The sequence below is a fragment of the Medicago sativa genome, chromosome 1, assembly GCF_051527215.1.
Source record: "Medicago sativa cultivar Bolivia chromosome 1, Bolivia_mono, whole genome shotgun sequence".
Taxonomy (NCBI): domain Eukaryota; kingdom Viridiplantae; phylum Streptophyta; class Magnoliopsida; order Fabales; family Fabaceae; genus Medicago; species Medicago sativa.
In genome coordinates, this window is record NC_140749.1 from 31,022,431 (window position 1) to 31,050,348 (window position 27,918).

At 31.9% G+C, this 27,918-nt stretch overlaps 3 protein-coding genes and 2 long non-coding RNA genes across 8 annotated transcripts; 4 read left to right on the forward strand and 1 right to left on the reverse strand.

The window, feature by feature from the left end:
• Window positions 1-2,646, forward strand: LOC146954239 (RNA-binding (RRM/RBD/RNP motifs) family protein). Its single transcript, XM_085715403.1, has 4 exons — window positions 1-460; window positions 1,571-1,672; window positions 1,757-2,029; window positions 2,309-2,646. The coding sequence occupies exons 1-4, from the start codon at window positions 29-31 to the stop codon at window positions 2,360-2,362; spliced, it is 861 nt and encodes a 286-aa protein (XP_085571529.1). The 5' UTR covers window positions 1-28; the 3' UTR covers window positions 2,363-2,646.
• A 1,364-nt stretch (window positions 2,647-4,010) lies between these two features.
• On the forward strand, window positions 4,011-8,701 carry LOC146954240 (uncharacterized). Its single transcript, XM_085715412.1, has 2 exons — window positions 4,011-4,403; window positions 7,881-8,701. Exons 1-2 carry the CDS (start codon window positions 4,041-4,043, stop codon window positions 8,394-8,396), a joined length of 879 nt encoding a protein of 292 aa, XP_085571538.1. The 5' UTR covers window positions 4,011-4,040; the 3' UTR covers window positions 8,397-8,701.
• A 2,410-nt stretch (window positions 8,702-11,111) lies between these two features.
• LOC146954241 (uncharacterized) lies at window positions 11,112-15,691 on the reverse strand. The gene is made up of 5 exons (XM_085715440.1): window positions 15,163-15,691; window positions 14,941-15,076; window positions 12,456-12,731; window positions 12,263-12,370; window positions 11,112-11,757 (listed from the first exon to the last, which is right to left on the reverse strand). The coding sequence occupies exons 1-5, from the start codon at window positions 15,393-15,395 to the stop codon at window positions 11,491-11,493; spliced, it is 1,020 nt and encodes a 339-aa protein (XP_085571566.1). The 5' UTR covers window positions 15,396-15,691; the 3' UTR covers window positions 11,112-11,490.
• Window positions 15,692-16,932: 1,241 nt separating this feature from the next.
• On the forward strand, window positions 16,933-20,040 carry LOC146954242 (uncharacterized). The gene is made up of 5 exons (XR_015012539.1): window positions 16,933-17,433; window positions 18,038-18,155; window positions 18,469-18,587; window positions 19,029-19,127; window positions 19,741-20,040. It is a non-coding gene; the product is annotated as an uncharacterized LOC146954242 (long non-coding RNA).
• A 1,414-nt stretch (window positions 20,041-21,454) lies between these two features.
• On the forward strand, window positions 21,455-27,365 carry LOC146954243 (uncharacterized). 4 transcript variants are annotated; one of them, XR_015012517.1, is made up of 7 exons: window positions 21,455-21,949; window positions 22,535-22,585; window positions 22,994-23,094; window positions 24,066-24,146; window positions 24,926-25,032; window positions 26,427-26,482; window positions 27,049-27,365. It is a non-coding gene; the product is annotated as an uncharacterized LOC146954243 (long non-coding RNA). The 4 variants fall into 4 exon arrangements; XR_015012530.1 differs by having other exon boundaries at window positions 24,087-24,146; XR_015012536.1 differs by lacking the exons at window positions 22,535-22,585; window positions 22,994-23,094 and having other exon boundaries at window positions 24,087-24,146.
• The last annotated feature ends 553 nt before the right edge of the window (window positions 27,366-27,918 follow it).

Below are 27,918 nucleotides of genomic sequence, written 5' to 3' on the forward strand. Positions count from 1 at the left end.
AGTTTTACACCACTACCATCACAACAACATGGCTACTGCAGCAGGCATGGCCTCATTGTTTTCATCTTCTATCAACACTGTCAAATGTCTACGTTCCAAAAACTCCTCATTAGATACATCTTCAAACCGCATGTCTGTATCTTTGATCACACAATCCTCAGTGGAACCTTTGTCTATTGGTACAACAGTTTCACACAAGTTATGGTTTCCTAGAATTTCTGTTGCTGTTGCACAGGAAGAGGCTGTTGTGGCTGTTGATGATGAAGAGAAGGTTGTGGTGCAGGAGGAGGAAGGAAAAGAAGAAGAAGTAGTAGTAGAAGAGAAGGAGAATATTGGAGGAGAAACTGTAGCAGAAGTAGACACTAGGACTAAGCTTTATTTTGGTAATTTGCCTTATAGTGTTGATAGTGCACTACTTGCAGGGTTAATTGAGGAGTATGGTAGCGCAGAATTAATTGAGGTACTTCATATCTAACTATTTTCAATACTCATCGTTAAGAACTAGGTCAACTAGCTATGCAGCACCAACACTTCAGATTGAATGCGCGTCTAGGGTTCGACATGTGTTGGTGTCGCAAGTGGATATTTAACCAATTTTATTTTCAAAAATTATTATCGGTGTCTACGTGTTAGTCTTAGTGTGTCATTTTTGTGTGTTAGTGCTTCATAGATAACTAGAAGATTGTGTGTTGTAGCTAGGATAGGAGTGAATTTGTAAATTTCATTGATTAAAGTAATTCTATCGGTTTTGGATCAAATAACAGAAAAAGTCATGTAGCTGCAGTTGCTATCTATATCTATATGATGATTTAGGCACTTCTAGCTGCTGCTTTCATTTGTGCTAATTGAAATGAAATTTTTCTGAAAATCTTTGCAACTAGGGCGTTTAGACGAGTTTATGTAAAACTTATTTCGACTTATCCATAGTATAAACTCACATGTAAGTGTTTGAAAACACTCAATGGTTTATGATATGCTTATAAGCTGCTTTTAATTTATTTTAATATTCTTCAAGGTAAGTAAGTGAAATAGAGTTTGTCTCGTCTCTAGTTTGATTTCGGTCGATCAGAGTCTGAAATAATTTTTGAAGCATATCTTAACATTAAGACCTGTTAATTTTCACCATCATCATTATCAGTTGCATCTTTATCAGTTTTTGTCCCAAATAACTCATTATTGTGACTTAAACTCGAAAGGGGCTTCAGATTCCTGAATTTACAATTCATTAAAGTAACTTATCATAAGTGAGAAATGCAATAATCCAACTAAATTTATAATTTACGGAGAGATTTTTGGACTGAAGATTACATCGAATGTTTACATAAACGAAATGTGCGAGCAAATGAGAAATTAAATTGTTACACATATTAAACTATAAAACTTAGTTATGGATAGACTTTGGCAAATTAATATATATTAAAAAGAATGAAGAAAAGATAAAAAAACCAAATTTTCTGTCATTATTTTTCAGTATACATCCCTCAAACTTGTATTGTATGACATGGTTTATCCATGTTTATGTTTCATTCCTTGAGTGACAGTAATGTTAATGATTTGTATATGTCTTTAGGTTCTTTATGACAGAGACACTGGAAAAAGTAGAGGCTTTGCATTTGTGACAATGAGTTGTGTTGAAGATTGTAATGCAGTAATTCAAAATCTTGACGGGAAAGTAAGAATCACTATCTATGATCAATTTCTATGTAATGCTTCAATATTTTTGCATGCTAACATTTGTAAATGAACAACTTCTCAGGAGTTCATGGGGCGAACCTTACGGGTGAATTTCGCTGACAAACCTAAACCAAAAGAACCATTGTATCCTGAAACTGAGTACAAGCTTTTTGTTGGGAACTTGGCTTGGACAGTAACTTCTGAGAGTCTTACACAAGCCTTTCAAGAACATGGAACTGTTGTTGGAGCTAGGGTGTTATATGATGGCGAAACCGGAAAGTCTCGTGGCTATGGCTTTGTTTCCTATGCCAATAAAGCAGAAATGGATGCCGCCCTTACAATCATGGATAATGTGGTATGTTACTTCTCATCTATTCAATCTTTTATGCACAACGAGTTTTAAAAAACGGCCCATGACTGGAATTTGGGTGAACATAATTTTTTTTTCATGACTTTGTAAGCATAATGTGACAACAATTGACGCTGAATTAGCAATATTTGACTGCAATTATATGCAAATGTCTAGGATAGCTGTAGATTGTAATTGTGATTTAAAACTTCGGTTATACGTTTGTGTGTGTAAACAAGGAGTTGTGATTTTTCTTATTGTTTCTTTGTAATTTGTGCACTTCAGGAACTAGAAGGCCGAACATTGCGAGTAAGCTTGGCTCAAGGAAAACGTTCATAAGGTCGATAGAAACTCGAAAAAAAGCTCATAAATATTCAACAATGGTGCCAAAGCAATGAGGAGGGGATGGCCATGTACCTACCATGATGCACTTGCTTCACCTTGATGAGAAGTTCCTTTGCATTTCTTGTGGTGTATAAATTATTTCATCCCATTTTCATAAGATACGCTGACCCAAATGATATTTTGTTGTGTTAAAGTTTTAGCTAGTGCTAACATTGGCTATGCTATATTGCTTCTTTCATTCTTGTATAATCATATATTGAATCGCATATTCTACTCTATGCAACATTTGCTATGAAGTATTAGGTGCTTCTTTCATTCTTGTATAATCATATATTGAATCGCATATTCTACTCTATGCAACATTTGCTATGAAGTATTAAGCACCTAAAGGTGTAAAGTTTCATATCATAGTGAAATGACAAATATCGAAAATGATAGGAATATCTCATATGCAGAGTTCACATAAAATGACCTTGCTAAGGATTTAAGCATTTTACGAATATTAATTTTGCTTTGTTTTACCCTTCATCTAATCTATTGTATAAAGGACCTATAGAGCAACTTCCTAAAGAAATCCCTTGGTTCTGTGACACAATCCCTATTCCATTTGGGCTTTGTTCTTGATTATTAAATCTTCCTTTTCCTAAAAAATGTTAACAAGTTTTTATTAAAATAAGTTATAAATGTAAAAAAAAAATTAAAAAAAAAATTTAATCAATCTATTGTTTAGCAAAAAATTATGTTTAGTTAACAAGTTGACACAAGACACTATATTTTATACAATTTTAAATTTATGTTTAAAAGTTGACACACGGCGCTATATATTAAAAAATCACTAGAGAAATATTTGTCTAATTTTTTTTGTATGTATCATTGAACTAGTGAAAAACAAAAGGAAGAAAATAGTTTTTTTTGAGGAATAAAAAGGAAGAAAATAGTTAAAATATGTTTAGTTAAAAAGTTGACACACGACACTATATTAAAAAACTAGAGAAATATTTGTCTAATTTTTTTTTTTTTGTATGTATCAGCGAACGAGTGAAAAATATAAAGAAGAAAATAGTTAAAATGAAGTAAGAGAAAGATAAAGAGAATTTTTTTCATAGTTTTTATAATTCAAAAGAAAGAAAACTTCTCTAATAATTAAAGAGTGGGAGGAATGTCGCCAGTGAATTTATTTTAGTTGTTAAAATGTAAAGAATGAAGTTCGAACTTCAACTATTCAATTTTTAAGGAATCCTTCCAACTTATTCATCTTAAGCGATACATTTTCAATCTTTAATCTACTTGCTCCAAAAAAGAGTGAGAGGGGGATGAAGAGAGAGAGAGAGTAAGGTGGGAAAAGAGAAAGAAAAAAGTAATAATAACAGAAAGATAGAGAATTATTAAATGACATTGTTACCCTTAAGAAAAACGAAATTTATTTATTTGAATAAAGAATATATATGTAATTTTATAGGTAATTGAAATTTTAAGTTTCCATCAGAAAATTAATACTCCTATAAAAATGTGTGTTAGAGAATGTTTTTTTTTAAAAATAAAAAAAAAATAACAAAAGGGAGAATCTATAAAATTTCCATTTTAGAATTTTTTTATTACATTTTATAATTTATAAAATTAATTAATTGGATAGAATAGAGATAATGAAGATGAGAGTGTATGTGATTGATAGATGGAAGCTCATCATCAACACCACTACTGCCAAGGCACCACATTCCTTGGTTACCTTCCTCGACCTCTCTATTCTCCTCATCCATGGCGACCCTTTTCCACCAAACCCTTCTCTCATTCTCGCGTATCTTTCTCCTCTAACAACTTCCCACGTTGGAATTCCAATGATGACACTTTTCGACCTCCAAACTTCAACTTCAACAATGCCAGAACCAAGCCTCTAGAAGAAGATGAAGATGAGGAATATGATGATGAATATGGGAAGAAGAGAAGGTGGTGGTCTGATGAGTATACAGAAGAAACTGAGGAAGATGGAAATAGTGGAATTTTGGAAGATGCTTTAGATAGTTTGTGGATTCTCAAGGTAAACCATTTTTAGTTTTTTTTTTTTTTAATATATATTTATTTAAATTTTAATGATGCCATTTATTTTTATGTGGAAGATGTGAAAAAGTTTTTTAGAAAAATTGGATTTTTTTTTTTTTTTGTATTAGTGTTTTTTGTTTAGAGTGATTTTATTTAGATGGAAATTTATTGAAAGATTAGTAAATGATTAGTACTTCACGTGTCTTGATAAACAACTTAATTAAGCTATACACTATTTCTAACTAAAGATAAAATGAAGTCAAACTATTTTCAAATAAGCTCTGAATAGTTTTCATTAGCTATTATAGAGAGCTTATCAAACTAAGCTGAAAATAGGTTATGGACATGTTATAAACTACTCTGTGAGTTCTCCCAAGTAGTCTCACAAGTGGATAAGCTTAAATAAGCTGTGTTTTTTATGACGGGAGGCTGAAAATCCGTTATATAAACACGCCTTTGCAGCCTACAACGCTGCCATGGTGGACAATCCTTCACGAATTGCTTATGGTGGTTGTCCAAAAATCCGCCATGCCATTCTGCTATATGCTGCCATTTAACAAACGGCAAATAAGTCAATCAAAACATGGCCTTTTTTTATGTTTGAATATACTGTATTAAAGAAATTTCGTGTTTCTTTCTAGTTTCCTCTGAAATGATAGTGTGCTAAAGTGGGAGGAAAAGTGTTAGAGATGCTTGTTAGTGTTTGGATATACAACTTAATTAAGTGTTTATTTTATTAGTTTTTATTGTGTAAGAGTTTGTGTCTGTGTTGCATCCCTCCATTTTCTCTTTGATTATATCTATAATTGAAAAAGAAAATCAGGATAAACTGCATAGGTTGAAAACAACTTATAACAATAAGCTATTTGGAAGAGTTTGTGAAAATTAGTTTAAAACAACTTACTCAATTGCTTATGATATAAATAAGCCCAAACACCCACAGGGTAGTGTTATCAAATAGCAGCGCTAACACCACAGGGTAGTGTTACCAAATAGCAGCGCTACAACGTTATAGCATTATGGAATTTTAATAAACTATTAGTGTTCCGCTACAAGTGATTTAGTAGGATTTAGTACAAAGTGTTGTCTAATACCGGCTATAGCAATGCTAACTAACTGCTATTTTCTGCTACTGATAATGCTGCCCAAGGTGAGGTTTTTTGAGTTCCCCATTCATTGGTTTGTAAACAAGTACAAATGCATATCTTCTGTTAATATTCATGAACTGAATTGAACCCTTTTGAATACTAGTTTCTTTCACTTTGGACTTTATCTTTCACCAATATTTTCTAGTAAGCCAACTGTTGAAATACATCATACTTGGAAGTTGGAACTGAAAGAAACACTAACATGGAACACCATATAAAATTTGCATTGGAATGGCTGGCTGGGGTGGAATGGCAGACATATAAATACGTCTAGTTTTATCAGACTGCAAGTAATGTCTTAACCTAAATATCTTATTGAACCATAGCATTTGTTAAATATTTATATAAGGTATCATTTGTTAGGAACCTAAGAATTTGATTCGAAAGAAAGAACACTTAAGAGATAGAAAAGAATAGGAGAGAAATCTCTCCTCCAAGGGTTCCCCTTCACAATAAAGTTACTACTCAACTACACTGTAATTTCCTATTTTTACAAATAGCCCTATTACAACCTCAACCAACTAATTAACTAGGTTCTATAACAACTCTTAACTACTTTAACTACACTAATTAGCCATTATCCCTAACATTATTTTTTCTCCTAATGCAAGTGAATAATAAGTGAGGTATTGCATGATGAAAATTAAGTGTTAATATTCAAAGGTTCATAAATCAAAGCTTTCTTTATATTAGTGAATATAGTGATGATATTGTTTGGTTTCTGTAAACTTCCAAACCTGAAACCAATAGAATGGGGAATGCTTGGTGTGCTACAGGAAGAAACTATTTCCCACATCTATTCATGTAATATTTTCAAAAAGACTTCTACAGATTAATAGACAAAAGTTTTTTATGATAAGTATATTTTTATCCATCTAATTATGAGAAAAATGGTGCGCAAAAAATTGGAAGACAACTGATTTTCACTCGGTTCTTTGTTAAATTTATATCTTGAAAGATCAGGCAAAAGCCATGCATCCTAGTGAGCATCATCTTAGATTTATGGCTCTTTTAGCTAGTTCTTTAGTTGATGTTTGTCTCAGATTTAGCGTTTTGCTTAAAGAGTTCAGTTTGGTGACCGTTCTCAAATTTCAAGGTGGCCATATAAGTGCTTTGAGATTTAGTATATATGGTAAATTCTGGCCAACTTATTCTGTTCTGGAAGTTAATATATCCTGATCACTTGGTTTCTAGTGCATTCATAGTACAGAAATGAAACCTTGAAGTTAAGGTTTGTTTGGGAATTAGGAGGGAAAGAATGGGAAGAGCTTTGGGGAGAGGAGAGGGAAATGGAAAGGGAGGGTATTTTCTCACCTTGTTTGGGAGAAAATTTTTAAAGGGGGTGGGGAGAGAGAAGAATGCTTGTGATTGTTGTTTTTTTTTTTGTTTTGTTTTGAGAGTATTATGAAAAGAGAAAAATGGTTTGGAGAATTTGGTGAGGCCTTCCAAAATCCCCTCCGATACCTTTTAACAAACAAGTATGGGTACAAATAACAAATGTTTCTTCAGACGTAAATCAGTTATGATTTTTTAATGGATCCAACCATTTTTCATTACAATCTTGGAAAATGGAACTCAAAATGCTGTGACCAGGGGACTGTAATTTGCTCTGTTACTGTTATTTTACAGGCATATCACAGTTCATTTCGTGAGCCAAATCATACTAATAATCATTGTTTCCATTGAATCTTGAATCCTTCATAGAGTATGTAGAGAGAGAGAGAGAGAGAGAGAGAGAGAGAGAGAGAACACTGTTTTATAAGAGTTTCTAAATCTCTCAAAGATGGTTTTGGCAATTGGCATTATCTCAAAATATGCATATACCTGTTTCTTTTTTTTCAGCCTCATTTTCCTTTATTTATACTCTCTTATTAAAGTATGAGGAACTGCTTATTTGCTGCTGCTTTTAGTTTCAGTGTCCTTAACAATGCTTGTTGTAAAGCTTGTCTTTGTGTGTGTGTGTGTGTTTAATCAGAAGAATTGAAGACTCAATATTTCCAAATAACTTCCTCCTTTGGTAGTTCATATTTTTCTAGCACCGACATTCGCGCAACAGCGATACAAGTGATTACATTCAATTATTTCATTTTCTAAAATTATTGTTGGTGTATGTGTCGGTGTTAGTGTCAGTGTTGTGGCTCGTGTCCAATGTGTCAGTACTTCTTAGGTTCATGTCACTTATATAACTTATCATGCTTTATGTCATCATTGCTGTGCTGCATTGAGGCAGAATACTCTACAAAACATTTTATTTTTGTACTAAGTTGCTACATGTGCATTGAACATTTTTGTTGGCATGAGGTGTTGAATTCATTTTCGCAGTGCAGGTTTTTAAATCCTATGGTTGGACGCTTCCCATCATCCTTGCATCATGGTTGCTTTCTACCGGCCCAAAAGCTTTCCTCATGGCATTAGCAATCCCTCTCAGTCAGTCAGCACTTGCACTGGCAATTGAGAAATTATGGGGACGGACCGAGAGCAAACCAAAGCGCAAGTATAGGATGAAGAGGAAACGCCGAAATGTAAATGACACACAGGTTGAGGAAGAGCCAGAAGAAACCCAGAAAACTAATACGAGGAAGACGGGGATGCAGTCGTGGGTAGTTGAGAACAACGGTTCGGTTGATAGTGGCAGCCGAGATGCACCAAGTTTTGGTGGATGGGATGACTTGGAGCGAGCTAGGCCAACAAAAAGGAGATCACAAGCAAGGAAAGGGTCACAAAGGATGAATATGGAAGGTGGTAGGTTGAGTAGGAGAGAAAGAAAAAGCGATACTCCCCTCTTGGTTCGATTGCTTATTGCTATTTTTCCATTTTTGGGCACATGGACAAAGATGCTGTAAAAGTTTCCTCCATAGTGAACTTGAGCTTTGATGTGTTGGATTATGATTTTTTTTATAGAATTTGAATAGATTTGTAATGTGAAATCCACAATAGATACAATGTATAGCATATAATCACATGATGTTGTAGGAATAAATTAGAGATGTGTACCTGTCATTGTTGTAGGATCCATACTCCCTATAAGCAAATTTCAATTTTTTTACATCTTCCTTGTATTAAGGTGCCCAACATGTGATTGAACAAGATGATGAACTTTAAATTTATGTATCAGATAATGGTTTTAGACAGCTTTTTGTGATCATAACTTGTGAATATAATGTTAGGTGCATATACAAGTCTAATTGCAAATTTCAAGTGTTTGTGACAACTTTGTTTCAACTAAAAATGACTACAATTGTGCATAGCTGGGAATGTACCCAAGTGCAATAGGCATATATATAGTTAGTTAAAGTATAATTCAATATCAGTGAATTGTTGGTATCTGAATTAGTTGCTAATAAACTGAGTTGGCAATTTGTTGAAAGTCTCTTATATACTTTGATATATAATACAAAGAAGATTACCGTTATATCGTTGAGCAGGTTATGACAAGTTGTTGACAAATTATAATAAAACATAATGGGTCTGGGAAGCTCAATGTGTGAGTACTATAGTAACATTGGTGAAGAAATGTTGCATGCTTTGCAAGATTGCCCACAAGTTATATGCCTCTTTGGTTGTATGTGGTATGTGGTGCATTTGCCCACATGTTAAGGAACCTAAAAAAAACAACTTTGTACACCCTCCGGTCACTAATATAAGCAAAAATCTACATTTTAGATTCATTCATTTAATGATGCGCATGGTCTTTATTATAGACCACATACATCATTAAATGAATAAACCTAAAATGTAGATTTTTGTTTATATTAGTGACCGGAGGGTGTATTAAAAAACATGATATTTTAACTTTTTAAAAGTTGATTACACGACTTTTGAAACATATATTTTTATAAAGAGCTCCTTAACATGTGCCCTAGAGGGAAAGTTAACATTTGCCTTTAATTTTATGTCCCTAGCTGGTTTTTATGTGTCAAGTCAACTCATTGGATTCCACTAGTTTATTTATGGACAATGAAAGCGAAAGCAACATGGCCGCCAACATTGACGGACTCATGAGAGGGTCATGATCATGACTCATGAATATTCCTTTCGTTATTCATGAATTTTTACAAAACTAAGCTTTATTCATAACATCCTTAAAAAAAAAGTTTTATTGATGACATGAACTTTTTTTTCTTTTTAGAAAAACAGGAAAAATTAAAGAGTAAAAGATTGTTCCTAAAAGAATAGATAGTTAAGTTAGCATTACAATATGAAAAATAGAATTAACATTTTTTTCATATTATAAAACGACATATACAAAACAATTTCTTTTTAATAAAAACAACTTAAATTGGGTGACGGTGGGAGTACTTATTTTATTGGATTAATTTTTTTCAGTCTCTATAAATATTTTAACTTTTTGTTTCAGTCTCCCTAAAATTTTCCTTTGCATTTTAGTCTTCCAAAAGTTTTATTTTTACCCTTTCGGTCATACTTTTAGTATTCCAAAATTAGGCTTTTATGACTACATATGAATTAAATATGAACTTTTAAGCGCAAAAAACATATTTACAAAAGGAGGCGATTAAATTGTATTTTGTTATATGTGTTTGACAAATAAAAACTCTTTCACTTGTCTTTCTTTTATGAAAAATACCTTAAAATTACTATTAGATTAAATAAAATATGCATTAAGGTAGAAGAGAGATGGGGAGAGATCGAGATAGTTTGGTGGTAAGAGCATAATATTATAATCTTAAGATACAAAGATCAAATATCTTCGATGATGGTTTGTAAAATGGTAATAAGTATCCATTTCCCTTTAATTAATCAAACTCCATTCCCCCAATTTTTCTTTTAAAAAAAGTGTAGTTTAATTAAAAGATGTTATAAAACATGTGTTATTATTATTTTTATTATAAAATTAATATAGTATGTATCACTTCTAAATCGATATACCACATGACAACGACTAACACATCAATGCATAAAAATAATAGTCTGGTCACATAAATGCAACTTAAATGGTAAAAGACTGCAAACAAATTTGATGGTGATGCTTTGCTTAGCGCAATATCACTACTAGAAAACTCGGATTTAGCGACGGCAGTTTGCCGTCGCAAAATAGGCAAAAATACGTAGCAAACGTTTTTCTGACGGATTTTGCGACGCGGCAGAAATCCGTCGTAATAATGGGGGTCGGAAATCATTAGCGAGGGAAAATCAATTGCGTCAATCATTCTGCGGATGACAACCGGTTGCAAACCCCAAAAATCCGTCGCTAAACCTCTCATAATATGGATGTGTGTCACCCAGTTTTCCGTCACAAAATACCGACGTTTTAGTTATCCGTCACAAAATTCTGAGGGATAAAACCGTTGCAAATTTCTGAGAGAATACTTCCGTCGTAAAATTTCTGGGAATTTCACTAGCGTCGCAGCTCCAGCGGACGCTACTCTGCAAGACAACTTTTGTGACTCGTTAAAATTCCGTCGCAAATAGGAAGCTTTTTTTGTTTTTCCCCCAAAAATTAGATTAGGAAATTTCTCAATTTCTTCTCAAAACACTTTTGGAATATACAAAAAGGTAATGAAAAATTACAATATAAAATACATTAATATGATAAGATATGATAAAAATCACATTAATATTTGATAAAAAAACCTTTTTGGTTGCGTTCACAAAAATCACACTACTTATATTTTGCATGAAAATATATCGAAATATTTACTAAATAGTATTAGAACATTTACTTTAAATTAAAAGTTATAATAAAATTCTCAATAATATGATAAATAATCAAGTAAGTGGACACAGATGTTGATCCTAACTCGAACGATGAGGTCGATAAGGAGGTAGATGTGAATGACCTTGTTGAAAAGACTCCATGAATTTCTGGAACTGCTCTCGGAGCAATCGCGAATCCTCTTGTGATTGTTGTGACTGCTCTCGAGTTAAACGTGACTCCTCCTGTGATGCACGAATTAATTCCTCATTAGTCTTCAACCGCTACTTGAGTTCCATGTTTTCAACTGTCATTTTAGATATTGTAGTCCTCATATGCTCATATTCAGATGGTGAGATGCCGTCAGATGATTTGGATGAAGAATGCTTGTATTTTCCTGCCTCTGTCCCCAAACCATATATGCGTCCTTTCTTGTCGACTCCTCCAACTACGTCCAAGAAGATGAAGTTATCTGACTGATGGTCATTAGACACATCATCCCCCTCTGTTTGTTGTGAGTTCCTTTCAAAAATCCGTCTTTCATATTCATCCTACAAAATTAGAGTTCGTCTTAATTCTTACATACAAAAATATGAAATTAAATTAATTACTACAATTACATTCATATATAAACCAACCAATAACAACTTAAACAAATTAAAACCAGCTTTTAGTTAATAACTAAGTTATCATTACTTCTTTCCAAGTGAAGAAACATAAGATCATCATGTTCAGATGTCAGAACCTGATGAACAATAATAAGCATGCATAACGTTAAAAACTATGGCACGAAAGCAGGTAACATACAACAATAAACATGATTAGATAACCAAAAACAATTATAGCACATGATGGCATAGTTATAGTGTAGCAGCATGCATCAATACACATGAGGACAGTTATAAATACTAATTTTAAAGTTTTTCCAATTACCTTGACTTTCCACCAGCATTACAAGTCCACCAAAGGATATAACTAATTCTAGAAAATTTTCAATTGTTTTATGTTTATTTGACAAAAGGCTGGAAATGAAAATCTCATCGAATTGTAACTTACCGCAACCATTTGAGATTTGGAGGATACCCACTTTGATGGATCGCCTTTCATTTTGTGTGTCTTTATATACACCTCCCAGCAGCTTGGAGTCATGTTTGAGTCAGTTTTCTATAGTACAAAATAAATAAATAGATTAGTATTATGGTTAATTTAAATCACTATGTTTTACTGCAAATAAAATTTGTTTACTTACTAATCTTTTAGAATACTCGATTGTTGGAATTGACCCACAAGTGTGCAATGAACCATTAGAGGATCTTCTATTTTGCTTATTAACGTCTGCCTTGTCCTTCCAATTACTATCTTCCCAATTTTGTTCCAATTTTTCACGCAATTGAACAGGCATCCATTCGCCTTTGTCTATTCCTTTTCGTACCCGATACATTGTATTTTGGTACCCATCAGATGCCTTATGATGATAAGTCTTCTCTATGTCTTGCTCAAGCTCAGGAAGCCACTTATATATCCTCTGCAATACAAGCAATGTAAATAATATAGGATAAACTTGACATCAAACTAGGAGCTTTGCTCTGGAACTTGTAACTCTTTTGCGAGTTATTAATATTCACCACTATTCTCTTGTTTCTATTGATTTATTATGTTTTATTAGCTCTGCTCTATCAGAGATGTTCTTTAAAAATTGCTCTTCACTTTTGAAATTATTTTTTCTCCAACCGCCGTTGACCCAGCAACAGTTAACCACCCCCGGACACTATTAAAGTCAGTTGAACAATTAAAAAAGTACCGACGACAGTTAAAAAAAAGATCAATTTCAAAAACGAAATGAGCAATTGTCGTGTTCTTTAGGCCTCCACATTGTTCACATGCCTTCCAAAAAATCGAAACGGCTGCTATACATACCTATCAGAAGTTGTGTTTCCATGTTCTTGGAATTATATTTCCATTGGTAGCCTAAATTATAACTTGCATATTTACTATGGCTACTGCAGGACACTACATCAACTATGTATTTTCTACTTCACTGCCAAAAAAAATCATAGGATGGTGCTCGTTTGAAGATGTTATACATTTTCAAACGTATACATATAAAATTCTATACAAGAACATCAGACCAAAAGAGTTCTTCAACGTATACATTAGAATGAAAAATGTCTACTGTTTATAGATTCAACAATTGCATTACAATCATAATCAGATTACCATCAAGGATAAAACATTGAAAGGTAAATGCATTATTCTCCAATAGACCAGCACAAACAAACAAATAAAGCCAAGAAGCAAATACAATTTTAATACCTATCATACAGAGACACAAGTAGATGACACGTAAGAGCTTAACAAATTTTGGACTAGATTAACAATAACTCCTATATTGATGAAAAAATGGGAGCCAAAGAAATTGTGAAATCAAGAACTTTCACGTTAATACCATCATGATCATCTAGTAATCTCAAAAGAAGTAGATTTTACAAATTTAAAATGGTACTCGCTACTTCAAAGATCAGAAAAAGGCATTGTAAGTTCTTGATAACCCAATCAGAAAGAAAACACCAAAGATTTGTATAAAACATACTCCCTCTGTTCCTTTTTAAGTCTCTTTTGGAGAAAAAATTTGTTCATATTTAACTGTCACTTTCAAAGTTCAATGCATCATTAAATGTTGTTTTACCAATATTATCCTTTGTTATTTATTGAGGAGAGAGAAATATATGAAATGAGATGTTAAATTAATAAGGTCATTATAATAAAAGTATAACTTATTGCATCAAAAGTAGAAACAATTATTGATTGTCTTGGTTTGTGTAAAATGTGAAAAAGTGACAATTAAAAAGGAACGGAGGTAGTAATAGTTAATAGTGGAGTGTGGTGCCAGTGGCCATACACCTTGAACGCATGTATACAACATGGGACATGGGTGCAAAAAGACACATGGACACATTGATAAACTGAATTCAAAAAAATTATAGCACATGACATGGCTATAATATAGCATTTGAACAGTACGCATCAATTATTTTAGACATATTAAAATGTTATTGTGTATGTAAATTTGCAGTATTCTCATCTGTACTGGTATAAAAAATCTAAAAAAGTAAATAAAAAAAAATCATAAATTACAACTAGATGTCTGCGAACCTTCAAACACAATAGGATTCAATAAGATATGCCTACTATTTCAAAGTTTAAAAGAAGTTTGACTCAAGAAGTTAGTAGGTACGATTCTATGGGGAGTTTGTCGCAGGATTGATGCATTAGAATTCTATAACAAGGGAATCATGTACTCACTTCATACTCAAGTATAAGCAGAAGTACTTTTTTTCACACCTATTAAGGATGGTAGTTAAGTGCATATAATTTCCTTGATTTCATGCAAAAAGAGATTAAGAAAAGGGTGATGCTCCACTTGAGAAGCTATAGTTAGTGCCAATCCTAAAACATCACCACCTAAGGGCTGTATATATGTTAATTGGTGTAACTTTTCATTTTATAATTTTCGTAAGAGACTAGTAACAAATTCCATTCCATACCCTCCAAAGTTGGGAGGGAGCCAAAAATGATGGTAGGCAGTGCGGTGGAATATAACATATACCAACAATTCCAAATAAAAAATGGACTAGAGATAACTTCAACCGACAATTCCAAATAAAAAATGGACTGAGCGACAAATCTAACAACGAGGACGTTAAACATAAGTTGGAGGAAGAGAAGGACAGTACCTGAAACTCGTTATACCACAAGTCCGCAAGATCCTTGTCATTTTTCCTTAACTCTGTATAAGTTGCCCAAGTCCCTTGAAACAGACGTTTCATAATCTTTGTAATGGCACGTGGGGGCTGAACATCAGGCTCAAACCTATAAAAACAAAATTAAACAAGTAGTAAAATACAAGGATACAAGTTATTATAGAATTAAACGGAAAATATTATAAAAAATCTTACGTTAACTGTGGTCCCGGACGGATCCATATACGCCTATCAGTAGGATCTGTACTCCCAGCTATCGGATACGAATCATCACATGATGATGATGATGCAAGTGGATCACCACCAGATACAACATCAGATGGTAAATGTGGCAGGCTATGTGTATTAGAAAGATGTGGACTTGGAGTAGAGTGGGGAGATTGGATATTTGTAGGTATTTGAGAAGTGGGAGCATGAATTGTAGACATTTGTGGACTTGGAGTAGAGAGGAAAGGTGGGAAATTTGTACGTGTTTGAGATATAAGATGATGTGTCGGTTGCCTTGTAGGTTTGGGAGGTTGGATATTTGAAGGTATTTTAATGTAAGATGATGTGTAGGTTTCCTTGTAGAGTGGGGTTGTTGGGTATTTGTAGGTATTTGAGAAGTGGGAGCATGGACAGTAGACATTTGTGGACTTGGAGTAGAGAGGAAAGGTGGGAAATTTGTATGTGTTTGAGATATGGGATCATGTGTAGGTTTCCTTGTAGATTGGGATTGTTGGGTACTAGTGTACGAACCCGTGCAACGCACGGCTGGAATATCCTGCACACAACACCTTAGTTTGGAGCCTTGACTGATTAATTTTTATTTAAGGTCGAAAACAACGTGAACAGACCAATTCCACACAGCTGTAGGCTAACTGATATCTTCGGTTAAGAATAAATGTTATCACTCAGCAACAACAGCAAAAATACAAAAACCACCAAAGCACACAAACACATTAAATTAAGCATCAAGGGAAAATGAATTCTGAAATTTTAGTTGATGTCCACTTTTCTCAAGCATTTTATATATTTACGAATTTTTAGACAATGACCACTTATCGTGTTCATTTTAGTCGATGAGAGTCCAACATAGTTGTAGAATTAAAGTTTTGTGATATTCTAAATAGTATAATCGTTTTTGCAGGAACATTTTTTTTTATAAATAACAACTTGTCCCATATACCAAAGTTACCGTGCAGTTGATTTACTTTTGAAATTTTTGTCAATGCACACTTTACCCATGCATTTTAGTTATTTAGAAAATTTTAAACAATGCTTTCATATCTCGTACATTCTAGTTGATGAAGATTCAATACCTTTGAAGAATTGAAGTGAGGTGATGTTTTAAATAGTATAAACTCTTTGTCATGAACAATTTTTTATAAATGACAACTTGTCATGTGTATCAAAGTTAGTTTAGTCAGTGGTAACTTATCGTGTTTATTTTAGTTAATTCTGAAAATTTATTACTGAAAAATTGTCAAATGATATTGTAATTTAATCAATGTCTTCTTTACTTGTGCATTTTATTATGGATAACTTATCTCGTGCACGATTGTTCATTTAATCAATGTCAATTTCTCAACTTTCATTTTGGATATTTCTAAAATTTTAGTCAATGTTCACATATCCCGTGTATATTAATCGATGAAGGTTCAATATCATTGTAGAATTGAAGAGGGAGGTGATATTCTAAATAGTAGAAACATTTTAGTAGAAACAATTTTTATAAATAACTTGTCCAGTATATTAAAGTTACTTTAGTCAATGCCAACTTATCTAATACATTTGAGTTCATTATGATATTTTATTAGTGAAAATGACTCGGTTAATCCTGAATGGAAAAAGTATTGTTACTATGTTACACTACTTTGTCAATCTTGCAATCAAAAAAGCATATACCCCTTTCAATCTCGTATAGGAGTCTTTTTTTTTTTATAATTTTCTTTTTATTATTATTTTTTCATTTAACTTTGTCCCACACACGGTAAATTCATTTCATAGTTATTTTTCTCTCTCTTCATCAAAGAAATTCTGGAAAACTCTCTCATTCTCTAACAAACCCTAGCCGCCTCCTCCCTCCTTTAGCGTGTCTCCGGCGGCTGCGTATCATTGTTCCACCATCTTCATCCTCTCCTTTTCATCAGTAATTTTACTATCAAATTTATTTTCATGTCAAAGATGATTTTAAATTTCCCTACGCCCATCTTTTCGGCTAGATCTAGACAACCACATACAAGCTTTTGAAAAACCATCACCATAAAAAGAGTCCCCTACATCTTCTCTACAAAACTCATTAAAAAAATCAGGACCGGACTACCTTCGCTGGTTACCACCGCGCCGGAGCTTGCAACCACCGCGCCGGAAAAGAGCTTACGTGTTTTCATCCCAATCTTGTATGTTTTGGTCCAATCTGGGTCAGGTTTTTTTACACAAACACTGATGTCATGGTCTCAAACCTGGGTTGTTGTCTTCATCAAGGTCAAGTTGTTTACATATGAAATTGGATGTGAATTTGTTTTATTTTATTTTCAAGAGATGTAAAAATTTCTTTATGAATCCTTTTTTGTCCTTCTCAGATCTGATACTATTGATAAAAAAAACCTTTTTTTTATACTATTGATAACAAAATTCCTTGGTTTTTTTTGTCAATTTAGTACTACTAAGTACTAATAAATAAATAAAAGTTTCATTCTTTTTGTAGTTAGTTAACAAGTACTAATAGTTTGATATTTGTTCTGCAATTTTTTTTTGCCATGATTGTGTTTTATGCTGAACTATATAGTGATTGCATTAGTTTGCAGAAAATTCTGGTCTGTAGGTGATGTATGAATGTTAATTGGATGCTTATATTTAAACCATTAACACCTCCCAAACCCTTTTATCAATATTTGCCTCTTACTCAAGCCTTTTTTACTTATTTCGTTGAGCATCAATTCTAAACTGTAAATGCTCCAAATTGGTTAACATGTCCTTTAACAGTAGTCTAAATTCCAAAGCAAAATACTCACATTTTTAGCACTTGAAAATACTCTTTAAAAGTGTCTTCTGAATGATACATTGCTGAAAATTTACAACAATACAGGAGGTCATTTGAAGATGATGAAGGATGACATAAAGGAGAGAAGATGGCACCTATTATTTCTGAAAATGGAGCAGCTCTTCCTGTTTGCACTTTGCAGATCAACTCCTACATAATCAAGGTAATCATATCCACCCAAGATATCATTTGTCGACCTTTTGTCCAATCTTTGTCCAATTCTATTAAATGCTATTGTAAATTGTTTTCAAAGCATTAGATAATGCAATAAAGATGCTTCCAAATTCCAATTCCGTATAACTCTTTATTAAACTATATTTACACCTTGGACAAATTGCATAAAAAGCAAAAGATTCAATTTTTCTTTCACACTATAATCATCTTTCCTTTCAAAATAATTTTTGAACTTTTTTGAAATATTCTAATAATTGTATTCTTTTGTTGTACCTTCATTTTACTGTTGTGGTTTCTTCAAGAGTCACACGAGTTGATTTTGGAAGAGAAATGCATAAACAACATGAAGGAAAAACAATCATAACTAAGCTAGCAAAAAGTATGAGGGGTTTTAGCTTAGACGATTCAGTCTCTTGCAAAGGTAAATAATTGCATATGATTCATGCTTGAATTTTACTTCTACATTTTTACTTGCACACTGTTTGATACCGTTTCATACTTTATAATGATATGCATTTCTGTTAGTTGTCCTCCTCATTCATGAAATATTTCCATACCCTATAGATTCTATCGGTTCATTTTTTATTTTTAATTCTTTGGTATTTTCATTATAAGTTCTGATCATTAATATCTAGTTTCATATGTGCATTAAATTACAAATTTCTTCTCTGTCAAATTATTTGGTTTTCTCATGGTCCTTGCTATCAAACTATCTCCTGATACCAAGGATATACACTCTTAATTGCAGTTTTGGTCTCCCTTTTTTCATCATTTTGCAGAGATGTTAACCCTATTTTAAATTTGACAGTTTTGGTCCCTCCACAAAATATTGTCTAAAATATTTGTCGTTTTTTGGTGGCAGATTTGATTGTTGTTTTGTTTCAAACGGTAGCTTCCTCAATTTAGGTCTTTCAAATAGTTATGCAAGCAGTTAAGAGTGAACATAATGAAACAAAAGCATGTAAGTTTTCCTTTTCTGTCTAATACCTCTTTTTCTGTTAGGGGTTTGAATGATTATGTTCCCAGAATCGGTTGTACATTTTCCTAATAAAACCTTATTTCGATATATATGCTATCTAACTTGGAAGTTTAAAAAAGCTTGTTGCAGATGTGACTTGTGAGCATATAAATGGTGAATAAAGAAAGAACTTCCAATAAAATAATATTCTGTTTTTAAAAAAAGCTTACACTTGCCTCTTCAAAAAGATGTAATGCCACTTCTTTATTTTATTTTAAATAATAGTTTGTTATAAATTATTATTATTTATATTTGAATTAATGTATATTATTTCAATTCTAAAAATGATATTAGGAGTCATTAGGGTCCCTTGTGTACGCTCTATAAGGTGAACAAATAAAACATTGTACAATATGTATTGTGTATCAAACAACGTAGGATGAAGATAAATACTTACATGTGATGTGTTTTATATGTTGTGGAGTTGCTTATCTGCTTATCTTCAGTAGAATACTTATGGTTTGGTTTATCTGTTAACTATATGCAATACAGCTAATATTTACTTTCCTCTTTCCTGTTAATTGTCTCTGGTTGTGATATACGGTTATCTTTGTAGGAGGAATGATGGCTAAACTGAGCATTGTCATGTCATTTGGAGCAGCTTCTTCACAATTTATTCAAGAAAACTATGAAATAACTTGCCTGAAAGAGAATATGAGAGATTTGATGAATGTTTCAAATAAGTGCGCAATACAGGGTTTAAATAGATGTTTTCTTTAGTAATATATCTTCATTCAATGCCAAATAAAAGAAGATATATTGCTATAAAATTATGTGGTTATGCAATAAATGCCAAATAACAGCTATTCATATAGCAGCTCATTGTAATTTTATAGCATAGATAGTTTAACATCTACTATTATAGCCTCAACTAAATTATAATTTAATGATGTTTCATAGTAAAAAATAATTATAAAGAAGTTCTAATATCAAAAAGGCTATATGAAGTATAGACCAAATCCATTATATCACAACCATCTAGTCCAAGATACATCACACATTGTCAAAAAGCAAACCTGCGATTGGACCTTTATTAAAATTAACCTATAATTAGCTAACATTCCTAGTAATTTCATTGGGCCACCCCCTATTAAAATTATATTCCCATCCAAAATAAATCAAAACTTTAAGAAAATCCCTTTAACAGTGAACAGTTCCGAACCAATAATGGGAAAGGCAAGTGTTTTGATATTTGGGTTTGAGTTAAAGTTTAACTTGTATAATTCAGTACATAATAGTTCCGTGTATTGTGCTACATATGCCTTTTAAACTATTTCATTTGTTTGTTTAGAAAAAAATTAAGGTTAAATATGTTTTTGATCCCCATAAATATACTAACTTTTCGTTGTAGTCCCTCTAAAATTTTCAATTACTACTTTTGGTCTCTATTTTAAAGTAAATTTTTGTATTTTTTAATAAAATTGTACATAAATGTATATAATATTGTGAAAATCACTCAAAAAAAGTTAATTTTTTTAACAAAACATAAATAAAATATGAATTTATTACCGTAAAAATTAAAAAAATTCACATTTAATTAATGTTTTGGTAAAAAATTCTAATTTTTTTGGGAGAGATCCTTATAATATTATAAATTTTTCTGTAAAATTTTGTTCAAAAATATGAATTCTACATATGAATTTACTTTAAAAGAGAGACCAAAAGTGAAGATGATTTTTTTTTTGAAGAACTAAAAGTTAAATTTTTTTAGAGGAACTAAAACGCTCAAGTTGACATATTTATAGGAATAAAAAATACATTTAACCAAAAAAAATTATTTATCTAAATATTTCAAAAAAAATAAAATAACACCCCCTATAATTTTCTCCAATTATTGCTCCTGGTCTTGGATATACTATTTCTCCAATGGTAAGCACAGTAAATTAAAAGTCTGTTAAATATAATCTAATTGAAACTTCATTATAACATCACATGAGTAATATTATTTATTAACGATTAATGCCCTTATATCAAGCACGTTAAATACAACGAAATGCTCTACACCGGTGTTTATATGTAATCATGTTACAATTTTTTAAAATGAATTCATGGCGATATATTTGAGGGTGCAGATATTTTAAAAATTATATGATATAAATTCTAGATAAGAAATTGTTTATCCATTAAAAAAAAAAGATTAGAAATTGTTTTATTTGAAACATATGACTATTTACACCACTATTTTCAGCATACACTCTGCATACACTAATCAAAATTGGGCTAAGCCCAATCTCTCTAATCAAACCCGCGGCCTCTCTCCTCTTTCCCTCATTACACTAACTGAAGCTTATCCCTTCTCCTCTCCCTCTACCGCCGCCGGCAACTCTTTTCCCCACAATCACCGCCGCGATCGGCCACGTTTGGGCAAAAGAAACCTACCATCTTTATCCTCTCAACCTTCTCTATCTTTTCATTCAAATAGAATCACAAAAATAGGAGATCGAAAAAATGGGTGTTCTCCTTGAAACTTCCTCCATCTGTTCGAGATCACATATGTATAACCTGTATCTCTCAGTTACCCTCACCTTGGAAGGATCAAGGAGACCAGAGATCCAGATGTTTTGAATCTGCTCCTTTGGCTCAGACATGGTTGCTGCTGCTGCCGTGTCGTTTCTTCAACTTCTTCTACGGTTTGTTTTTGATAGAAAACAATAAATGGAACTGTGCTGAGTAAAAGTTTTTGGTATATCATCGTCATCTTCGTACGACACTTGATGATTCATTTTCCCGCTTCTTCATTCTTTCTGTCGTTTACGCGATATAAGGTAATGCCTAAATGTTGACCCTGTTGTACGTCTTGTATTAAAATGTATACTCTGGCCACTGTAAGATCATTTTCATATCCAGTCCAATTTGAATTTAATTCAAGGTTACATAATATGATGTAACAACATGAATGATCGATTAAAGGTTTTTGCTACCGAGATATGAATGAAATTGCTGTAATTGTTTATGCGTCATGGTTAATTTAATTTGAATTGAGTTTAGGGAAGACTTGTTTAGAACACACAATGTGTAATTCTGCTTGTTTGATCGTCATAGTTAATTTAATTTTAATTGAGTTTAGGGAAGACTTGCTTAGAACACACAATGAGGCTATGACAATTTGTAATGAATTTAATTTAGCTACATGATTTTAAATTACTGTAGTAGTGAATGAATCGAATTTTTGCATTTCTTTTGGAGGTCATGCCTACATGTATGTTTTGTTCTTATTCATGATGACTGTATTCATGATGACTGTATGTACACAATCAAAACAGAGAAAATAGTGGTTCTTATATTTCTGCAGTTTGGTGCTTTGTTGTGCCATCCTTTTGTTGTCCTCATTCTCAATATTCCTATTTCAGGTAGATCTTGCTGCACTACTCCATTAACAGGCAATACTATCAACTATAATTGTAAGCCATTTTATTTATGTGTGCGATTTTTTTTTTTATTTTAATTAATCGTAAATTTGAATATCTTAAGCCTTTTAATATATGAAATTGCTACCAATCTGAGTTATAGGATCTAGAAACAGTAATTTTCCTCAATTCATTTAAATGATTTTATTTCAAATGTCCATGATAGAGTAAAATTTAGTTAGTTGTTTTGAAATATGATATAAAATGCATTTGATCAATGCTATTGTTGATGAATGAGCTAAACTTTATACCAGTGTTTATTGCATTCCAAACAATTACTTTCTCTATTCCTTTTTCAACTGGTGCCATTTTGTAAATTAAATTAATTATATTTGTTAGAAGATTTAGTCCTGGTTATAGTTAATTTGCACATTAATAAATATGAATATCTCTTATTTGCAGGTTAGCATGCATCATCCTTTGTTAAAAGAAGAAGCTTTTTGACTTTTTCAATAAAAGCAGGCTTTTTGACTTTTGGTCATCTGTAATGGCTTTTTTAAGAGGCACTCTCCAAAATATACAAATTATAGATATTAATTTATGTTTTTTTTTTATGGCATTCATTTGTGTGAGAAAGTGTGCATATGTTCTATGGCTTGGAATCATGTGATTTGTTTTCTTTTTAAATGTGGTTAGATAGATTGAATTTTGTAATTAAAAAGACAATTTAATCTTGAATAAAATGTTTTGCTGGCGGGGTTGCTTTAAGGTGCTCAGTATGTAAATCACCAACTTGAATATAACATATAAGCACTGCTCAATAAAAAAAAATCACCAATACCTTTTTATACTGTTGAAGTGTTTAAGCACTTAATTTCTGTCTTTCCTTATCATCAAAACTAAGGATAGTTTGGCTTATTTTTTAATTTTTAATATTTGAATATGTACTATATTTCTCTAGTTCAATCTACATGTCTTTTTTGATTGATGTCTCGTTATCTTTACCTTCAGTACTCCGATTATAGTGTGAAGGCAAAGCTTTGTTTGAATCATCATTACCATTTCACTGACTCTGGTAGAACAAATTTATGTGAATATTGCGTGATTAATTTTACCTCATGCTACATAAATCTTGAATCTTTAGCAGAACCCATTTGAAATTGGTGTATTTGAAGTGCTTTGACCACATGATTTGTCATTAAAGAATATAAGCATGAATCACTGAACTGAAATATAAGCATGAATCACTGAACTCAAAATTTAGCTTTTATCTATAAAGTTGTCTGTACTGTGTTGAACACATAAATGTACTTATAAGAGAGAATTGTTTTTGCTTGAAATTTTATTGACCCCATGAATTTGGAAAAATGCAAAGAGGTGTATATTAGAATTAGTGGTTTTATGTTAGTAACAGATTTGATTTATATGTTACCATATAAAGCAATATAAAATACTTTTGATATAACAGAACAAAAATGTATCTCCATTGTTTGAAAGATCAATTTTCTAATTGGTTTCTTTTCGTGTGTTACATACATGTCAAATACCCCTTTAGCAACAATGACGCAACTAACCATTGATGAGAAAGAGCTAATGGAGAAGTTTATCAATGAAGGTTAGTGGCAAACCATTTTAATTATAGAAGTTATAGGTTGCTTCTACTATTTTCATATAATTGATAAGATATTTTGTTAACACACCAAACGATTTTTGCTTCTCCAATCAATCTACTGTTTATTTTTTAGTATTTGTAGCCTCTAAGCAGTTCTAATAGATATGATGGAACAAAATGCTAATTAGCATAGTAGTAAGAATAATGTAATTTGGATAACTTTTGTACCTTGTGAAGAACACTAAAATAAATTGTTCTAATTATAGATAATATTTCTAATTAGGACATTCAAGTAATCATGTCCCATATGGAATTCATCATAGGATTAGCTACCTTTTAATTGATGAAATCATGTTCAAAATTGGTTAGCATGTCCTTACAATAGCGACTATATCTGTGATCACTTGATCATTAGAAAATTGTGATAAATTGTCGAAGTTGTTTATTAGTAGTAATAAAGAAACACATTTTATCAAAAAAAAAAAAGAGAAAAAGAAACACATTTGAACAACACAACGAAGAACATAATACTTTTACTTTTAAAAAAAAAAACACAATGAAAAAACACGTAAAACATTTGAACAACACAACGAAGAACATAATACTTTTACTTTTTTCAAAAAAAAAAAACATAATGAAAAACACGTAAAACATTTGATACATAATATTTTTACTTGTAGATTAAGTTCCAAAGCAAAATGCTCACATTTTTAGCACTTGAAAATCCTTTTTAGAAGTGTTCTCTGAATGATACATTGCTGAAAATTGATGTAACAATATAGGAGGTCGTGTCAAGGAGAGAAGAATGACAAGGAGAGAAGATGGCACCTATTATTTCCGTAAATGGAGCATCTCTTCCTGTTTGGAGATCAACTCCTACATAATCAAGGTAATCATACCCACCCAACATATCATATGTTAACCTTTTGTTCAATTTTATTGAATGTTATTGTAAATTGTTTTCAAAGCATCAGACAATGCAGTAAAGATGCTTCCAAATTCCAATTCCGTAGAACTCTTTGTTAAACTTAATCTACACCTTGGACAGATTGCATAAAAAGTAAAAAAATTAATTATTCTTTCACACTTTAATCATCTTTCCTTTCAAAATAAATTTTGAACTTTTTTGAGATATTCTAATAATTATATTCTTTTGTTGTACCTTCATGTTACTGTTGTGATTTCTTCAAGAGTCCCATGAGTTGATTGTGGAAGAGAAATGGATAAACAAAAATAACCATAACTAAGCTAGCAAAGAGTATGAAGGGTTTTAGCATAGATCATTCAGTCCCTTGCAAAGTTAAATAATTGCACCGATTAACATAGATGAAAGCTTGTATTTTACGTCTACATTTTTTACTTGCACACTATTTGATACCGTTTCATACTTCATAATGATATGCGTTTTTGTTGGTCCTCCTCATTCGTGAAATATTTCCATACCCTATAGTGTCTGTCAGCTCATTTTTCATTTTTAATTCTTTAGTCTTTTCATTCTAAGTTCTGGTCAGTAATATCTACTTTCATATGTGCATCAAATTATAAATTACTTCTATCAAATTATCTGGTTATCTCATGGTCCTTGCTATCAAAACTATCTTCTGATACCAAGGATACACTATTAATTGCAGTTTTGGTCACTCCTCAAACTTATTTTGTCTAAAAAATATGGTGATATGACATGTTTTAAAGTATGTTTTTAAGAAAATTTTCTTACAATTAAATCAATATTGATATTTTTTTTATCATTAGCTCATATACTATGTCATTTAAAACATATCAAATCATCAATTTTAGTTCAAAAATATGTAGGGACCAAAACAGTAAGATTTTGAAATTGGGTGACCAAAACTACAATTAAGCCAAAACTAATAGGTTATAATTGCAATACCGTAATATTGGTTGGTTAAATATGTTAGACATCCGGTTAACTCTAATAAAAAGGTTAAATTGGTATGACAAATATTAAAAATTTGCGAGGAGACTACTAACTTTGTTTTTTGTCTGTTCCGGTTTAATACTTGGTGCTTTGATTCGGTTTTTGGCGTTGAGTTGGCACAGTTTTATGATTTGGCCGGTTTGGATGTGTTACTGTGTTTTGTTTTTTTGAGGTTTTGAGAATGTTGGTGAATTCGGATTTGGTGGTGTTGTGATTCTGAAAATTTCAAGATTTAAAGTTTCTAGGGTTTTGAGTTTGTGCCTGCTGATTTTGGTTATGTGTTGTTGGATTCTCATTTGAGATTTCATGATATATGCTTATCTAATGATTCTCATTTGTTGCAGGATGAAGATTTCTTTGCTGATTATACTGAGGCTCATCAAAAGCTCTTTGAACTTGGGTAAGTCGTAGTATTTCTTATTGTTAATATCTTTATGATGTTGTGATTAAGCTCTTTGCTGATTAATTATGATGTTGTGATTTAGTCATTATTTGAAGAAAAAATTCCAACTTTGTATGATAATATCTTTAGTTTGAGTTCAACTTTTGTAAGATTTTAATGGGAAAAAACCAGATTAACATGATAATTTCTTGAGTTTGAGTGTAACTGTTGTATGATCCAGTGAAAAAATTCAGCTTTGCATGATACTTTCTCTAGTTTGAGTTTAAATATAACTTATGTATGATTTATAGAAAAGAAATCCAACTGTAAATTTTAATTTCTGGAGTTTGAATTTCAGTTTAAGTTTTGTGTAATTTAGTGATTTAGAGAGAAAAAAAATCCAGCTTTATGTATGATTTAAAGAATACCATAAAATGATCTATAGCAGAAATTCGATGAATACCTTGGCATATGTAAAAATAATAGAATGAAGTGGTTGAATAGTGTAGTTGGTTCACATTTGTTGTTACTTTTAATCATCTTCTTTCTCTAATAATCTCCCCTTTCTTCACAATAATGTGCAGGAAAAGGTAGCACAATGGGATCATGGGAAAAGAGTAAGATACAACAAAGCAATAAAAATCAAGTGGAAAGAAATGGAAAGGAAAAAAGGAAACATGTTGAATCCAACACAATGAAGATTATGGGAGACGAGTGAAGATATGACAAATCAATAAAAACAAAATAAGTCTTTATAGTGTATAATTTTTTTTTTCAGGAACAATTGTACAAAAGAAATCTGAATTGTTTATTTTGTAGAACTAAATATATCATATTTATAATACAACATAGGCTATAGATACAGCAGCAGGCTCTATATAAAATAAAATAAATTCTGCTAGCGGACCATTTCCCCATTCTGAATGACCTTGAAAGACTAAAACCATCTAATCAGTTGATTATTAAATTAAGCTCTATTATTATAGCCAGGCTATAGTTTTCATTGGGCCATCCCCTATTAAAATTATTTCCACCACAAAAATAAATGAAAAATCTGAGATAATGCAATTGAAGGTGAACAGTTCCAAACCAACAAGTGGATAGACAAGTGTTTTGATTTGTAGGTTGCCTTGTATATTGAGGTGGTTGGGTGTCTGCAGGCCTAGGTGCTTGAAATCTGGAAGAATGTGACAAAGTAGTTTTATGCTTACCTCCCCCATTTCCCCTAACTTTGTTGATGCTTATACCAACACCTCTTCCACTGCCCCTTGTAATATCGTTGTCTTCCATCTATCTATACACATATACAACTAGGTAATTAACTACTGTACATAAAAAAGTTAAAAGGAACACAAAATTAGACATGAGCACAAACAAGTTAAAAGGCACACAAAATTAAAACATAAGCACAATTAGCATTTTCCATTAATATGCATAAGAATCACACATAAGGA

What these genes read in the sequence shown, in the direction of transcription:
- LOC146954239 (XM_085715403.1), top strand. Translation starts at nt 29, where the DNA reads ATGGCTACTGCAGCAGGCATGGCCTCATTGTTTTCATCTTCTATCAAC. An exon ending in GTAGCGCAGAATTAATTGAG is followed by an intron (nt 461 to 1,570) that starts GTACTTCATATC and finishes ATATGTCTTTAG; the next exon opens with GTTCTTTATGACAGAGACAC. An exon ending in TTACAATCATGGATAATGTG is followed by an intron (nt 2,030 to 2,308) that starts GTATGTTACTTC and finishes TGTGCACTTCAG; the next exon opens with GAACTAGAAGGCCGAACATT.
- LOC146954240 (XM_085715412.1), top strand. Translation starts at nt 4,041, where the DNA reads ATGGAAGCTCATCATCAACACCACTACTGCCAAGGCACCACATTCCTT. An exon ending in ATAGTTTGTGGATTCTCAAG is followed by an intron (nt 4,404 to 7,880) that starts GTAAACCATTTT and finishes TTCGCAGTGCAG; the next exon opens with GTTTTTAAATCCTATGGTTG.
- LOC146954241 (XM_085715440.1), bottom strand. Translation starts at nt 15,395, where the DNA reads ATGTCTACAATTCATGCTCCCACTTCTCAAATACCTACAAATATCCAA. An exon ending in TGTGGTATAACGAGTTTCAG is followed by an intron (nt 12,732 to 14,940) that starts GTACTGTCCTTC and finishes CTTGTATTGCAG; the next exon opens with AGGATATATAAGTGGCTTCC. An exon ending in TCGAGTATTCTAAAAGATTA is followed by an intron (nt 12,371 to 12,455) that starts GTAAGTAAACAA and finishes TTTGTACTATAG; the next exon opens with AAAACTGACTCAAACATGAC.